At 37.2% G+C, this 17,903-nt stretch overlaps 2 protein-coding genes across 3 annotated transcripts; one reads left to right on the top strand and one right to left on the bottom strand.

Annotated features, from left to right (window-relative positions):
* Positions 1-807: 807 nt before the first annotated feature.
* LOC145731986 (meteorin-like protein) lies at positions 808-17,719 on the bottom strand. Its single transcript, XM_081983992.1, has 5 exons — positions 17,387-17,719; positions 2,041-2,151; positions 1,703-1,989; positions 1,595-1,651; positions 808-1,543 (listed from the first exon to the last, which is right to left on the bottom strand). Exons 1-5 carry the CDS (start codon positions 17,509-17,511, stop codon positions 1,209-1,211), a joined length of 915 nt encoding a protein of 304 aa, XP_081840118.1. The 5' UTR covers positions 17,512-17,719; the 3' UTR covers positions 808-1,208.
* Positions 3,013-4,629, top strand: LOC145731992 (uncharacterized). Of its 2 annotated transcripts, none has more exons than XM_081984001.1 (4): positions 3,013-3,119; positions 3,465-3,601; positions 3,865-3,963; positions 4,308-4,629. In XM_081984001.1, the coding sequence occupies exons 1-4, from the start codon at positions 3,103-3,105 to the stop codon at positions 4,505-4,507; spliced, it is 453 nt and encodes a 150-aa protein (XP_081840127.1). In that variant the 5' UTR covers positions 3,013-3,102; the 3' UTR covers positions 4,508-4,629. The 2 variants fall into 2 exon arrangements, with proteins under 2 accessions (XP_081840127.1, XP_081840128.1); XM_081984002.1 differs by having other exon boundaries at positions 3,023-3,601; positions 4,308-4,373; positions 4,430-4,629.
* Positions 17,720-17,903: the final 184 nt, after the last annotated feature.

A 17,903-nucleotide genomic window follows, 5' to 3' on the forward strand; every position in this document is an offset into this window, starting at 1 on the left:
GCCATAAAGGGGGACAACAACTACATGATTAGTAGGACACTCTGTATAGTGCTGCCTAAATTTTAAATTACCCATGCAGTTCAAAGAACTCATATACAGATCCCTGTGTAGTGGGACCTTTGCGATTCCCAGTAGATGGCGCAACTAATTACAATTTTCTTCTGATAGTTCAATTGTTAAGTCAAATAGATGGTTTAACAATTTGGAAGGTTTTTCCACCAATTAGAATGGTACATGGCAAACTGAATTTTCCACAGAGGAACTAGAAAAAATAGTAATCTTAGTTTCTGTGAAATTTGAACAGTTTTGACCATTTTATGTTAACGCTAGATTTTCGTTAAATTGGTTGTTTATGTTGTGTAATTCCAATCCATTTTTCCTGTAGTGAGTGTGATTTAACGAACATTATTTCCTGAGACAGTGTTTTATGTTGGTTTACTGCAAATAACTGTTTTAAAACAAATCTCATGTATTTTTCTCTACTGATATAACAGGAATTAAAACCATATATACCCTTGATTGTAAACTACTATTTAAGTTACGTTATTCTCTTTGGTTCTACTTAGTTAATTTAGTAACTTTTTACAGGGTGAAGTGTGTGTCTGCTCTGCCATAAGGTTGCGCCTTCATCATCGTTGTTCAGTTCAGACACCAAAAAAGTCAATGAAAAGAAGAGAGACCCATTGCAAATCCATAGGCTAGACGAAGACAGAAAAAAACTTGGTAAGTGACTTTTTTTTCCTTTTACAACCTTCAGAAAGTCTTGATTTTCTTCTGGATGTCACCTTTTCAAGTGAAACACAACAATTTGACAAACGACAACTTTATTCACTGAATTATAAATCTTTAGACATCTATATACCTACTAGACCATCTATGTACAATATATTCTCAATCTATGTATATAAAAACTACTTAATAGCATATATAATTTTAACACACACAAGAGACCACACATCATATTGGCACCTGCACTATTGCGTGCTTTACTATCACAGGAGAAAAAGTCGCCCTAAATACTTATGGGAGCGACCTTATATGTACATCTTATAACAGTTCAAAGAGCATTTACGCAAAAAAATTGGCACGTGGAATTGCAAGAAAACCACCAAAGTTGAGATCACACTGCACCCTTCACAGTTAAGTACGTGAATTGCACTCTGTACACAGGGGAATCACAGAAAAAAACGCACTTGAGTAACAGCCAATCAGCTGCGGAGGACGCAATGGGACCGCCCCTCTTCGTTCATCCGATTGGCCAAAACGGTCCAATGTTCGAGTCGCGGCGCGCACACTAACGTCAAATCGCCGAGTTTTCTGCGCGCCATAAACACAAATTCGCCCAAACCGTGATTGATGCCGCAGTACTGCGGTACGTTCACCATCACGTGACGTCTAGTTTCCGGTACTATTTCGTTCGTTTCCTCGAAGAATTCCTCTTCATCCGGCGAGCTGTGTCGGATTAGTTTCGTCACTTTGACGGTCACCACCGATTGCTCCAAACGATCGTCAGTATCGACTGAGTGTATCGTACCTCTGGTTACTGTCAAAAGACGTTAGTACATGAAAGTTGTTGGAGTTAAGTTTGACTTACCCAGATCACTAGAGCAGAAGACGTGCGCCAGCTCCTCATTCGAACACGGTCGACACTCTAAACACACCACATTAAAATATAAGGTTAGGCACGGACAATCCGACTCACCTTCAGCTCGATCGTACCCATAAAAACCTTGGGGGATTTTCTCCAGGTCGTACTGTAGTTCGGTGAATTGCTTGTCGAAGGAACGTTCATCGGTTGCCTCGATGTAGATGGCGGCCTGCGCTTTTTTGCTGTTGAAGCATCTGATTGGTTTTGCAGTATCGTCACCGTCGTGTAAAGGAATAAGGGAGCGAGGTCCTTCCAAATAGATTTTAGTCACAGGTCGTCCGGGTTTTGATGTTGTTTTGATTTTGATGCAAGCTTTGAATTCCCTGTCCTGGCCTGGCAATCTGCGCAAAGATTTTGTTACTGTTTCAGCCCACACTCTGGTGGTACGTTACCTTAAAAGAATCCTCAAAGCTCCTCTGGGATACATCCACTTCACTTTTCCTGCCGAGCATCTTAGGTAAATCGGTGTGACTCCTTTGTCCGAAGCTGGATTGGTCAAACCACTGGAAGAAAAAAACTAGTAAGCTCCTGGTAGTACCAACGGATATAAAGCACTAAAACACTCATTAAGAGAGCGGCAAAAAACGCTACCGAATTAAGGTGAACTACCAAGAAAGTTGGCCGGGGAAAAAAAGGGTCCTTTACGGTACGACCGGCCTTATATACATGCAGATTGTATAATAATGTCTTTACGGCCCTGGCCGATACCAAATAAGCGTTTCGACCGTATATGGCGACCACTTTAGGCGCGGTTGTCCTCGGTTTATGCGACCGCTTGTGCCCGTTTTACGACCGATGGAATTGTTCTAGTTAAGTTCCTTCTTTGATATTCTACTTAAGTTGTAGTAGTTGTTATAAAATAGATGGGCGATATATGGAGTTTTCCTGTCGATTTCCTGTATATAATTGATTAGTGTGAACTTAACCTAAAAAAAGTGACGTCCCCAAAACAAAATGGCGTCAAGCTGACAGTTGACGTGACGTTCTATTTCAAGTCAGTTTTGTGCAGGCCCACTAATCTCATATAGCCAATGTGAAGCCATGTTTTGGATTCTTTCGAGACACAGGGGGAGCTACTGTATTGTTTTTACCTGTAGATGGTTTTTTGTGGTTAAGCAAAACAAAATGAAAAGGATGTAAACAACTTTTGACAAATTCAAATTTTTTTAGACAAGTCTATTAAAATATTGATATTACGGTTGTAGTTTTTAATTTATACGTGTGATTTATACTAGTTCGTGGGCGGTGTTTTTATAGTGTTCTCTTCGTAGGTTTTTTTAGTTTAGTTTTTTACCTTTTGGCTGGGTTTTACAACGACTTTTGTCACTATGGGCAAGGGGTGCAGCCCTTCAAAACAACGACGATTTCGTTTTCCTAACCCGGAAAAAGACAGTGTTACTTTTTCACTGTGGAAACAATTTTTAGGACAATTTGTTATACTTCTTTGTTCTAATATGGAAATTTATAGCAGGTAAGTTCTCAAGTAAAGTTCATTTTTATTTGTTATAATGTTAAGGTAGTAAGAGGATTACTATAAGAGGTTTTCAAGGAGGCAAAGAGAAAATAGGTTTAATGATTTGTAGAACTCAACATAGCTTCTTAGTTTATGACGATTATTTTGGTAAGTATAGTGGAAAACTAATGTATTCTTTTGCATAAAGTGCGTTTAAACAGTACTATGACTCACTGACTAAGTAACTAATAAATGTATCTGTTTTAATACCCTAGTTTTGCACTATACCTAGGTACTACTAATAGTAGTACTTAATAGAAATAAGGTACAGTAGATAAAAATGAAACTGAAATGTATTTTCAGGTATTATGTGTGTGAAAAGCACTTTTTGCCTGAAGACTTTAATACAAATAACAGACGCATGCTAAAAAAGGGAGTGATTCCTTCAAGGTTTCTACCAAGTCCTTGCCAGCAAGCACCAAAGGACCCAGATTCCCCAAGTAATTTTATTCAAATAAAAATATACCTATACAGTGTCGCGCATGTTAGTATTAGTATTTTTTTTTTAATTGAGGTTTTGTTTTCTGGAAAAACTGCTGATAGCATGTTTGGCAATTCCATTTAAAATTTAATAAAAAAAATTGTGGTGATTGAGTGAGTGCTCTTTTGTTGCACTTTCCTAACACCTCCACTGTGTGAAGAATGTGAAGATGTACTTATATACTTTTCGTTTTTGTAATATGTGAAATGTTTGTTTCCCTAGACCTTCCTAATGTAGACCTTCTCTCAAAATCTCTTGAAATCCCCTCCATTGACAATGAAAAATTAAAGAACTTACCAGATCAAAGACCATCAACTTCTGGTAAATATGAATACATATAATTATTTGGTATAGTTTGTTTTTTTCAAAAGTTTAGCTATATCATATCCCGCGTCACCACATTACGTTTGAATGAACTGATTTGATATATCTATAATTATTAGGCACGTATTCACCAAAAAAACGAGCAAAAATGAACAGGACCAAACATTTGTTTGACAAAAAAACATGCACAAACCAAATCAAATTACATACACTCTTTAATTCTCAAATTCTCATACAGGGATCTGTGCATATCCAGTATAATAATATTTATAAACCTGTTATGTATACCTAGGTTTATAAATTTTATTTAAGTAAATTTTCACAAAGTAATCAATCAACAGGCAATCCTAATCAAGATGTGCTTCCAACTTCCTCCATCTTTTCCAAGAATGAATCCCTGTCTTCTGGTAAGTTTCACGTTTTAAAGAAGCAACATATTTCTAATTTGGGTTTGAGATTGCAGGTTTGCTTGATGTTGTTGCATGTTATTTATAATAGTAATGTTTTATGTATAAAGTGTAGCTTTATGATCTATTCTTAACTATAGTCTTAAGGTCTTGGGTTTTGCACCAACTTACTAACCAAAAGCTTATTATTTTTGTAGAGTATGTGTTTTGTATGTTCATTTCCTTAAAATATATATAATATATTTTGCATACACTGGACTTTGTTTTATTTACCTGTTTCTTGAACCAAAACCATGAAACAAAGACTTAATTTAATTCAAAAAGCCCGCCAATACCAGTTTATGCAAGTCTACCAACAGATGGCGCTTTTAAAAATCTGTCATGACAATAGAGACGTAAAAATGACATCTGACGACCATCAAATGTGAACATGTGGCGACCCCTGTGACTCGAAAGAAATCATACATACAGTGCTTCACCTTATTAACACGGAGATTAATATCTATCTAGTGTGTTAATCTATGGTTTTGTGCACTGAAAAATTGAAACTAGTGGAGTAAACGGTCCCTGGAAGCCTATTACACCTAACCTACCGTCTATATAGATACAGATATGTATCTGACCGATCTGGGTAACCGAATAATATGTAAATCGCGTCGCGCGAGGACAATAAAAGCGACACACAGGGCACTTAAGACAAGCCCAAACGCGACCATAAAAAATAACAATAACCCAACGCCCAAACGAACTCTTTTCTCTCTCTCTCTGTTACACCAAAACTGGTTTACATTTTTCCATTATAGGAGATTTTATGCTACAAATGACAATGGGTTTGTGTCCGCCTTTACGCCTTTAATGCCGCAGATTATAAATCTCGGGCGGTTGATAGGGAAACGGCTACGTTCCCGAATAAAACGTGTGATCATCATCTCGAAAAGTGTCAAAAAAGTCTGAGATTTACGCAAATGCCGCATAAGTAGACTTGGCAACACTGTTTTACAGTGTACAGAAAACTTTTTAATGGAGGATTTTTAGAGCGAATTTTGACAGTTGTGACATTGATCGTGTGATCTTGTAGCTTTTTCATAACATTCTATAAATATACTGGTTTTACAGGTTCTTAGAGAACTCTTAAAATTTGACTAATAATAGAACATGAAACTTGACGTCTTGGTGAAGAAGTTTTGATAACTGCCACGTAATTCTGAACAATAATACACTTTTAGATTCTGTCATTTCTGTCTATAAGTTATAATTGCTTTTAAGTTGGCCATTGATTTTTCAACTTTACGTCCTTCGAGCTTATAATAGTGGTAAAGGGTTCATCATAGTGGTCACGTGGTTATAGACTACACCTTTAATAGACAGCCATTGTCAGAACTGTCAAAATCCTTTTCAGAAAGTTATAGCACCGACAAACTGTACGTGTTATTGGGTGTATGTAGTTTGACAATTGTGACAGATAACCACGTAAGCTTAAGTGTTTAATAGTCATGTCATAAAAGTCAAAATGTTCTTCATGGAGCTAAAAATGCTCTTTTTTTAGTTTTCTTCTGGTAGACAACCGTGACAGTGGTCATGTGATTATACATGCTAGTTTTATAGCTTGATGTCTTCAAGTCTACATGGGCAGTATTTACGTAAATCACAGTGGGTTGTAAGCTGTGATTTACGCAAATACTATCTACTATCTACAGTTTAGAGTCCTTAGACTAGAAACTAAATAATCATCCAGAAGGGTCACAATTCGTTTCATAGAACTGTACAGTTTGAAGATTGCAAAATTGTAATTAGTTCCTAAAGGCTAAAATTGACACCCAGTGGGGAAGATGCACCTACTAGCTCCATGGAGCTATAAAAGCGTCTTTGCTTTAATCAGTAAAACAAGTAATTTGTGGTACAAAACTCATTTAGTGGAAGTTTTTCAATATTTAAATTAAAAAAAATAAATAATGTCAAAAACTAAAAATCTTCTAATACAGGTTGGTCCAGTTTTAAATGTCAATAATTCACCAATCCATAGCCAATTAAAAAATAAGTTTTCCTGAAAAGTGCTTCCTAAGGAAAATACAGTCCTTCAAATTTCTGTTTAAAAAATCGTTTTTTTTTTGTCATAACTGTCAGACCGTTGGAGCAATATTGATCAAATTTGGAACAAGCACTTTATTACACACGTTATTACGGTCAAAGACCCAAAACTAACCCAACCCAACTTAAAAATTGTCTTGGAAACGGAAAATTCACTTAAGAAGTTTAAAAAATATTATTCTAGCCAGTTTTCATAGTTTCCAGACAAACTAAAAGACTTTTGAAAATTGAATTAGAAAAGATAAAAATTTCAGAAGCTTCAAAATTGTGTTTGTAACCAGTTTTCATGCAAATCGAGAGACTTTAATACTGAAAATTGACTTGTAGACATAAAAACTACTTTTTCAAGAATTTGTTACTACAAATTCATACATTTAAACCTTAAAAACGTGACTGAACTAATTAAAAGTGACATCAGAAGCTTAAAATTTGCATTTGAAGTAAGTTTTCATAATTTGAAGACAAATTTCAATATTTTAGTCTTGAAAATAGTCTTAGATGCAAGACATTGACATTAGATTCATGAAAATTGTCTTGAAAACGAACTTTTCGTGCTTTTTACTTTGCTTTTCATTTTCTTCGAATTCTGGACTATTTTTAGTGCTTCAAAACTGCTTTCAGCTTGGAAAATCGAGTTTCAAGACTTTCTTCACCAAGTTATTGACATAGCAAACTTAAAAAACAATTTTTACATTCTTCATAAACTTAAAATAGCATTTCAAGCTTTGTCACTATTAAATCGACTTTTAGACACCTCAGTGCTAAAAATTCGGGTATTTCTTAATAAACTAGACTGTTTTTAGTGTTTTAAGGCTGTTTTCAGTGCCTCAAATCGAGTTTCAAGACTATCTTTACAAAGTTTTTGACTTATCAGGCCTAAAAGCCAGTTTGTCCACTGACCATAGTCTTGAAAATGTTATTTCAAGCTTCTTCACTATTAAATTGACTTCTACACTCATAGGTGCAATAAATTGTAGCATCTCTAAGAAATTCAGATTGTTTTTAGTGCTTTTTAAGACTGAAAAATCGAGTTTAAGACTATTTCCAAAAGTCAAGTTTCTTCAGTAATAAAAGTAAAAAATGTTGGTACCAAATGCTACAATAATAGTCTTGAGAACTAATTTTTAGAAATAAAATAGTCCGAAAATTTTATTTACTTCTTGACTTGTTGAAAGTTGAAGAAAATTGAGTTGTACACCAATTAAAGTCTTGAAAATATACTTTTGGACTCTCTTTAGTCCTAGTAAGGTCTGTTCTAGCATTAAAAGTCAACTTTTATACTATTTTTAGTAGTAAAAAATGAGTTTCATGCACAATACAATCTTTGTCTTGATTTCCGGATTTTTTTTTGTTCTTTAATGCCAGTTTCAGACACTACACACAAGTTTTTAGACTATTCAGTACAAATTTGGACTTTCACAAGTCTTGAATGTTCAGTTTTAATCTAATTTGAAATTTGGAGGACTGTATCTTCCTTAGGAAACGTTTTTCAGAAAAATGACATAATGCAAGTCAACTTATTTTTTGATTAGCTATCAAATGGTGAATTATTGACACTTAAAACTGGACCACCCTGTATAATGAATAACCAGATGATGATTGGTTAAAATTACCCACTGTGCTGACTGTTGAGATTAATAGTGTATCTATCCTTTTTTGTTAAATGTCATTGAAACGAGAGGCTAATAATCCAATTGTGCACTAAACAAGCCAATGGAAAACCAGCCATAATTAAGTTGCATGACAATTGACATGAATGATGGACGGTTAGACGGTTCTAATACTAAAAATTAAAAATCTAATGTCCAATGCATATAACAGGACAGTAGTGGAAATGATGTAATTACCAATCAGTCTAGTTTCGATCAGGATAACAATCTTTATGGTGGAATTTTAATTTACAAAAGGGTTTAAATAATAAATTTCTGTGAATAAATCTAAAGTAATTGGCTACCTGAGACCGTTCACTTATTTTCTACTTGAAACGAGCAAAAACCCAGCACATCGAGTTAGTTCAGGCGGTTTGCGTACAAGAAATTTCCTATCAGCGGCGCGTTTCGGTTTTCGTATAACGACGGGGTACTTTTTTTTAAAGAGTTCGATTATGTCGAGATCGGCTGAATCATCGGACATAATAGTACCGCGGGAGGTAGTACGAACGTTGCTCGACCAAAACTATCTCGGAAATAATTCAGTCGGTCACTTTCAAATCGCTTTTTGCCTTTTGGTGGGTGAAAAAGCGTCCAAGTACGTTTACCCTTGGCGGAAATTCGATCCGACAATTTCAAGGTGGTCATAAGGTTCAAAAAAATAAAATCCGATACACAAGAGGGAATGCGAGGGTGTCGGGTTGCCCGTATAAACACGCCCAGGGGCGCGCGTTTTGTATTCCCGCCAGTCATATTTTATACCTCTCCACTGATTTCCATACAAAGATCGTTTTCCTAACGCTTTTAATTTCAAATTTATTCATGACCACACGTTTCCCATTCCGTATATAAAATATTAAAACATTTTAGTACGGCCGCCACTGGTGACGCCCTAATTAACCACCCTTCACTCATCGTTTCTTGGCAAAAGTAATTCTATATAGTAGCGCTTAAATAACCTTAAAAACCACCTTAAAGTGCGGCAGATTTGTCTCATCATCAATCTCCTAATGAACTCTCTAGTCTGCAAACGTAAATAATTAAGCGGTTCATGGGAAAAAGCCGGTTTCACATGCCTGGAACGCACTCTGGTAAATATTTACGTCGAATCATAACACACTAATTCCCCAGTTAATAATAAATATTATCACACGAAACAAGTAACGCCACATTTACGGTGGCAGTTAAATTCGTCTGATAAAGAGTCAGAAGTGCATTCCATTTATACCTCTATAGTTTGTATGTGATTAATCACACAAACACTAAATTACAATAACTTACCAACTACAAAATACCTTTTTTGTCGCAAAGATTACACCACTACAACTACAACACTCACTTATTGCAGTTTTCGTGCAACTTTCACGCATTTAGATACAACTACTTCTCGACAAAGGGGTTGGAATAATTTATAATTTAGCACTAATAGGCATTAACACTAATAATTACTGATTTATCACACAATTTTTAAAAATTATTCAAATCATCTAACCTAACCTGAAAAATGTACACCAAAACAAACACAGTCTGTCACTGTCAATTGTCAAAGATTTTTACTGTCCTACGTTGTCAAGTGTTGCAAAAAGGGGTGTGCAGGATTTATGAGTGGACAAGGACAACACGTGATATTTGTGTATTGCGTTTTTATGATCAGTTTTGAGATCAGAAAAGCTGTTCAGTTGGGAATTAAATTTTTAGAGAATTTAAAAAACTGACAGCTGGCAGACAACGAGTAATTAAAATGGCAATTTTTTTTTTGGGACGTCATAACGCTTATCGATTAGTACTGATTTCGTGTTATTAAGCAGAACCGTTGCTTCAGGATTTTCATACACAGAAAAATTATAATATCAATGTGGCAACGTGTATTACATTTATAACCTAACCTAACTTCACCTAAAAAGCTAGAGATCTCCATTTTAAATAGGAGGCCATGAAGACACAAAATTTGACATTTGATCAAAAATTATTTCGATAGAATCTGCCGCCGAAGGGAGCCACTTAATTTTTTCTAAAAATCACATGACCCCATGATCACAAAATGATACAGAGGCCACGTGACTTTTTGGATCGTATCGCGTTTAGATCCGAAAGAAAACGACGTAATTAGTAATTGTCTTTGTTGTTGTCACTATGACATCTAAAAATTTCAATATTGTTCTAATCATTTTGCGCTGTCCGAATTTATGGCTAAAAGTAAAGTTAAAGTTGCATATTTGTGTTGTTCCTGAGTTTTGTGAGTTATATGGGGAAAGCCCGGACTGCCTATTGTGAACCAAGAACAACTTCTAGCAGGTGTAAGTTTCCGAAAGACTTATTTAAAAGCATGTTTACCATTTACTTAGTCCAATTTACTCTGTTTACTATAGTACACACCTTTTTATTCAAAGTCTGATATTAACAACTCTAAAAACCATAAAACATTTCATAACTATTCTAGAATTTCTGTTGCTGAATATGAAAGCAAAATCGCCTTAACAAAACATATCTAGTGTGCCATGCAAAACGCCCTCTCGCGGAGAAATTATCGCAATAGCTCACCGCCTACTATACTAGAAAGCCTAGACAAAAATTCCAATATGGCGGAAATAGTGGTGACAGTTTGCGTTTGTTTGTATTGTGGAAATTGAGTTTTTTGAGGATTAGATGAATTTTTACGGTTTAAAATCAACACTTGAGGTTATTTGCGTAAGTTATTTTTGTTTGCTGCCTGTTTGTAAGTGTTTCAAGCCACATTGTAACAGCAATTCAGGAAAAAGCCAGTCAGTTTTTTTACTTTCTTGTACTGAACAGTGTTTAAACTAGTTTGCTGTGTGTTGTACTTTCCAGGACAAATGTTCTAACCAATTTGTTTAGGCTGGACTTGATTGTGCATAAAAAGCTCTATCTAATACATATCTGGATCAGGAATGAACCTTTTCTTGATTTTTCACTCACAACTTGCAATCAACTACACGAAACAATTTAAAAAAAAAACATATTTTTTACTGCATCTGCATACGTTTGTGTATAAAACAAAAACCGCTAACTCCGCCATTCTAGTATAGAGTGCGGTGAATAACTACGTCCAATCTGTCAAAACCACCATCCGGTGGTTCCAGTTATTGCACTAAACTTCAGCTGCACCGAACTGACGTCACGCAGAGTTGCTCCAAGTGGCTGCGTTCGTCATTAAGGAAGCTGAAGAAGTTGTGAAAGGCGGCGCCGGGGCTTTCCCATAACCTGTTTTTACATCTCGATCGAGGAAAAAAAGTACTCGGTTGAAAGTGTTTTATTGGATTCCAACGCCATCTGGATAGGTTGTGGTGCGGTTATGCACCGCGATAACCCGAGCTCTTATCCTTATCGCAGAAAGAGCAAACAAATTACGTACGTATAATACCGCAAACGATGGAAAAAAAAGGAAAATAAGGCCTGGCCCACAATACAAACAAAGCTTGAAGACGGTGTCACACAAACTTATCGAGCTAGAGCAATATAATGGTTGTGGCGACGACGTTTTCGACAAGACAAATAATACGACCCGGCTTATCTCTTATTTGCCTTTAAAAGTTAAGTCAAAAGGCTCATAAAAGGAATGTTTTCTCGTGCACCGATAACGAAAGGTGCATTTCTCCTCGTTTGTCAGGAGACCTAGAGCTAGTTTTACTGGAAACAGGATCGGTCTCGTTAATTACCCAATTGAAGGCAATCAGCGACGATGAACCAGTTTCTCCAGCTAGTAAAACGCGTGCCTTTTTATTGTTTTGACCGTTTTCTGAACTAAATAATACGTGAATCATATATTATGGCCTTAAGATTGAATCACAAGGTTTTTGATTAGTTAAGTAAAACTGGAATGATTCACAGTGAATCACTATCAATCAATATTGACGTTGACATTTCATGTGCCGTAGGTCACATGATCATTGTATCAGAATTTGTGACGGTCAAATAACATCACAGTTGCTTTGAATTGACACAATATGTCAACAAAATCTTAGCATATTGGTCAAAATAAGCAACAAAGTGAATGTAATGACGTCTGATGCCAATATCATCGATGTAAACTAAGTCAACTGTTTGTTTTTCTGTAAGATACGTTTATCTCCTTCAAATAATAGAAACCAACTTAAATATTGACTAGATTTACTTGTCAATAAGTTAACTAATCATTTTCAAATTGTTATCAAGCATTTAGCCCTGTTTCAGGATTGAAATTCTATATTTTTTGGTAATGAATTTTAAAGTTCAATTGAGTTTACCTTCCGGATGTAAACAGTTCCGGAACTGAAACCAAAACCAACAAAACCATCACAATTTTAGTAAGAATTGGTTTCATAACCAGCTTGTCTTAACCTAACCAAATAGTTGCTCAATATACTTTATCCAACTGACTTCATTTACATCGTCATTATTCACCAAGTTCTAATTTGCTTTTGTAGTTTCAGTGTGCGTAATGCGTTTCAGTCAGGTTTGTCTAAATGAGTGGATTTACTTCATCACAATCTCTTCTATTATTGGGCAGATTATTAGATCTTCTTATATTAGACATTTCCAACAATATGGTAAGCCTCAAATTTGTCTGTAATGTGGTTGTGTTGGTGTAAACTTCGAAATGTATGACGTCAAGCTACTTTGGTTTGATTCGCTGTATACCATCCCTCTTTCAATAGTTTTTTTCCTCAATTATCCAAAATTGGATTTTATACGAGACAAACGTAAAACAGGAACCCAAAACCTTATCAAATACATTGCAAATCCGTTTCAAGAAATATATTCCCACATTGATAACGAATACCGCATTTTGGTACTACCAAAACAAATAACACTAATCAGTTTATCTGTGTTCTAAGTAGCTTAACTGGCAGTTATTAAGAGTTAACCTTCGGTTAACACAACGTCAAAAAACGTGATCTTAAAAATACAAGTCACAATGTTGTCGAGGATTATTTCAGGGACTGTATCGTGCATATGATTTGAAAGAACCAGTACCCGCGTAGGTCGTAAAACAACCACATGATGTCGGACACGGACCAACCTACGTCGGACGGGTACTACCGCGAGAGAACCAAAAGGTGGTACCCGCGCAGAAATAAATAACGTAAAAAACCGTTAAGCCCGTGATTTGGTTCTTCTAGGCGCGTGGGTGTTACCAGTACGTACACAAAATAAAAAATTACAGTTTGTTTCACTCTGTATGTACGTATAAACAGGGTGATGTATCAACGCCCTGTATATACTGTCTAGTACGTAATGGTACCGGCGGTACTGTGAGAGGTCCACGTGCCCGGGACATTCACTTAGTACCGCTCGTTTTGTTGCAGTTTGCTACGACTAACTACACGACCTAACCGAGTCAGAGGCGTGCAGATGAATATTTCAAATAATGACCAAAACAAAAGTGACGTATGTCAAACTGTCACAAATGTTGACATTAGTAAATTGTTCGTGAGAAAGCAACTAAACCACTAACCTAAATAAATCTGTCAACTAATTAAGATGCGTGTACGCTACCAATTAACTCATCTAGTGACCGGTAGATGTCCGGCCATTTTGAGATAAAATTAATAATCGAGTTTACCGAGTTTGTCCATATATGCCATGCACTCAGACTCTCGGTAAACTGAAAAGCGGCACGCTGCCCACGCCTTTCTCGACTTATCCGAATGTAAAAAAGTCGTATGCCGCTTGACCGGAGCATTCCGCCTTTGCCCAGGCCCACGTGTCTCTTTCTCTTGTATAATAGTCGAGAGCACACGCCAAACAGCCGCGTTCTTTGTTTTCCCGTCGACGACCCACAAACAAACAGCACACCTTGATTTGTTCGTTGTTGGCAACGTTGCACCATCTTTGACAGCTGACAAGTGACTGTCACCTGTGGCTTTTTAAATATGGCGACTGGGTCTTCCATTTTAAAAGTTCAGCGAATTTCTAGTATTTCTAGTTATTTTTGCGACGGTTGTCCTTTTAGGGCGCTTTAAAAGCACCGAAATGCCGAACTTAAAAAAGTCCTTTGTGGCTACGTATCGGGAATTGATTGCATTCTCGTATTGCCATTTTCGATTGCTAATGATGTTGCCTTTATTGTTGCCCTCTTCTGGTCGGTTCTTTCTTTTTTTTTTAAATTGATTGGTTTTTTGTGTCATCTAACCAATTTTGACTGCGCTGTCATGTCTCTCGCATGTCATTCCCACTCGAACAGCCCTATCCAGGTAACAGAGGACAACTTGACACTTTTTTTGGGGTGAAATGGCGATTATTCGTCAAGTGGGCGATAAATGGTCCTAAAAACCCTAAACAAACACGACACTTGGATCATTTTTGGTAATGGCCGCGATTAAACCTACGCCCTGGTACGACGCGTGTGGGTTAATGTAAATGGCGCTTTAGAGCCGTAATTGCCGCGAATGTGGGTTTTGCCTTTTACAGTACTGAATAGATGCACACGAGATAGAGAGAGAGAAGATTGGTACGATTTTTTTTCTCAGGTCCAATGACAGTCAGGTAGCCGGATTATATGCGGGTATGTGGCTCCAGCTTAAGCTTCTTACGTTTTTCATTTGACGAGTCAGACAGTAACTGTATATACACAGAGGGGTCGTAAATTAATAACATAGAGTCACGTGACCAAATTGCCACGCTTCACTCTGTATTTTATTGTGTTATTCAGTCAAACAGGTAGCGGAAAATGTGTGGGAACCGAAGGGGACATCGGTTACCACACGCGACCTACCCCAACTACTCTACAGGGGGAGGTTAAAAGTCGAGATGGCGTTTGAAGGGCAATGTCTGAAAAGGCAACAATGTTCATTTTTATGAAACTTGGAAGGGAAAAAAGCTCGACGCATTTTAAAACACTGCCCACGTAGCCATTGTTCTTTGTCCGCTGGAACCCTCCGGACTAATGGCAAAGTAAGAATATTTTATCAGGCTTTTAACATTTTGTTGCTACGTTCCCGATTCCGTTCAGGTGGCCTATTCTTGAAAGCAGGGAACGCAATTCTCCAGAGAAGTGTTGATAGGATGTGACAGAAGAAGCTTACAATGGCATGTTCCTGTCACATTCTACACAGTCTTTCTTTTGATAACCTCCTTCTCTCTACAAGAAGACGCATCCAGCCACCGCCCTCTATACTAGAAAGCCTAAAATGTCACTTTTAATGGCGGCGTTAGCGGTTTTCGTTTTATACACAAACGTATGCAGATGCAGTAAAAAATATGTTTTTTTTAATTGTTTCGTGTAGTTGATTGCAAGTTGTGAGTGAAAAATCAAAAAAAGGTTCATTCCTGAACCAGATATGTATAGATAGAGCTTTTTTATACACAATCAAGTCCAGCCTTGCTGTTACAATGTGGCTTGGAAAACTTATGAACGGCAGCAAACAAAACTAACTTACGCAAATAACCTCAAGTCTTGATTTTAAACCGTAAAAATTCATCTAATCCTCAAAAAACTCCATTTCCACAATACAAACAAACGCAAACTGTCACCACTATTTCCGCCATATTGGAATTTTTGACAAGCACCTTCTAAGCTTTCTAGTATAGTAGGCGGTGATCCAGCTCAATCAGATTCAGTGTGTGTGTTTAAGTGTCAACTTAAAAATTTGACATTGACACAGAAGTAATGTTCTATTGTCTATTATGGGGCGATTTTGCCTCACTTTTGGTATCTTCTAATGGTTAACCATTTGGTAACACTGCCAGTTAATATTACGTCGTGATTGTGACGTTACTGCGCTTTGGTTAACAATTGACGTTCTTGACAGTTGGAAGTATCATAACCTATAAAACATTCAAACTTCAAAGTTAACACACATAGTTGAAGCACAAATTATGGTAACAAAGCCTTACCGTCGACCAGACTTTGATCCAATTAACTCCAGAAATGCCATCGGGACAAGCAAAAAATTGCCAAATGTGTCTCTGGACCGATAAATATTTACACATAATACGCCTGGGAGTTGTCGTCGAACGGTTTTTGGCATTGTTTTTGGAACCAACAAACATATGTGCAATCCACCGTCAGTCTGGTACCCGAGTTTAATTAAGCGTTTTTCGCTCGGCAGTATCAGAACCGTATAAGAAAGTCGCCTGTTTTTTTCGCAACAAAACCCCTCGGTACGACCATAAAACAAAAAGAACCGACAATGGCGATTCACCTTTATATGGAGCGCCGCGGTCTTACGCATAAAACGGTGTGGTACACCATTTCAAGAGAGAAAGAGATTCTTTCTGATGAAATTTACGAAAAAACGAACAATAGTACGTGATCATGATGAAAACTGCCTTTTTAGCGCCGTTACCAAAGAGTACTCTAGGTAAAAAAGGGCTTGAGTTAGGGCGTGCCCGACCCGAAAATGAGAGATTCTTATCCTTTATTGTCTTCCTACCATTTATCTTTCGAAAATCTTTATTACATACTTTCTGACAGTGTTAAATGGACTTGTGCCATCCGAAAAAGGGAACCACCTTACGCTCATCCACTCTTTTGTTTTGGTGCGGTACCATCCTAATATGAACCAGAACGGTCGTAAAACGACATGCGGTTTATATTGTCGATTTACTCTCATACACTCGACTGTTTTTCTTGGGTAATAATTAATGTGCGGGGACGCCTTTCTTGTTCGGTCAAGTGGACTTAAGTCTGGAGATTTGGACGGCACTAAATGACTACTCGAGTTACACGCCTAATTACATTAGCAATGTCTGACAATATACTGAGTGTCTACTCTGTCTGTATATTATCAAAGTTAAGAAAATCTTATTTTTTTTGTAAATATCTTCTAAACTAAACGTAAAACAAAAAGGCTGATCCTGATGTCATCCCGGTGATCCTTCTCTATTACAACATTTAGAAACCCACATGGTTCATTAGCTCAACAACTGTTTATTTTATTAAAAGCTGGCGTAACGACTTCCTTTTCGCAAAATAAGCGATTTTTTTGTGCCAGACTTGGTGGTTATTAGTCTGTCAACGCCAACCTGATTAGATAAGCTTTTAAAGACGCCAAGGGTGTGTTTACATTAAAAGAACTAGGGTGCGTTCGGTAATTCGTCTAGTCAAACGAAGTTAAGTCGGGTGAGCGCAGAGGCCAGCTGCGTTACGCAGTGGTCATACGGCAATTACTCAGGCACATGCCTTAATAGAATCTTCAATCCGACTTTATTAGGTCGTAAATAGCCGGTAATAGTCAACGCGAACGAATAAAATGTCAAACCAGAGTATTCTTTGATTGTAGTGTGACTCGTGCAACAACTTAGTATTCTAAGTTCTAATAATATTTTACATACCTGCCGGTCCAGTCACATTCATCCCCCATGACGGAGGCGCCACTCATTTGGAGTAGCACCACCACTAAAACGACAGCGACCCCGAACCACGTAGTAGAATCCTTGCAGGCACATTCGAAATGCATTTTTAAATCCTTGTAACGAGAAAAAGGGGGCTACGAAACGTCACTTTATCGCCCTTACCGTACCAGTCATGACGTACAAGTCGCGCACTGTACCACCACCGTTATAGCCAGTCCCTCTAGTGCAGTAAACACGTCTTTACTCTCCGACGGTCGGACGACAACAAGTTGCGCCGCCTGGTGTGCGATTGGGGCGCAACAAGTGGTGCGCGAACCTATCCGAACCCGTCCGAAACGGTTTTGTTTGTGTTTTATTTATTACAAACAAGCGACGCTCTTTTGTTTTCCATAAGAGATTTATTTTTATTAGGGGGACTTTTAAATTGAAACTTGACAGGTTTGTTATACAGGGTCGTTGCGCTTATAGTTACTTATTTTGTAGGGTGATTCTGTTC

This window comes from Ips typographus, linkage group LG7, assembly GCF_016097725.1.
Source record: "Ips typographus isolate SLU linkage group LG7, UJ_Ityp_2.0, whole genome shotgun sequence".
In the NCBI taxonomy this organism is placed as follows: domain Eukaryota; kingdom Metazoa; phylum Arthropoda; class Insecta; order Coleoptera; family Curculionidae; genus Ips; species Ips typographus.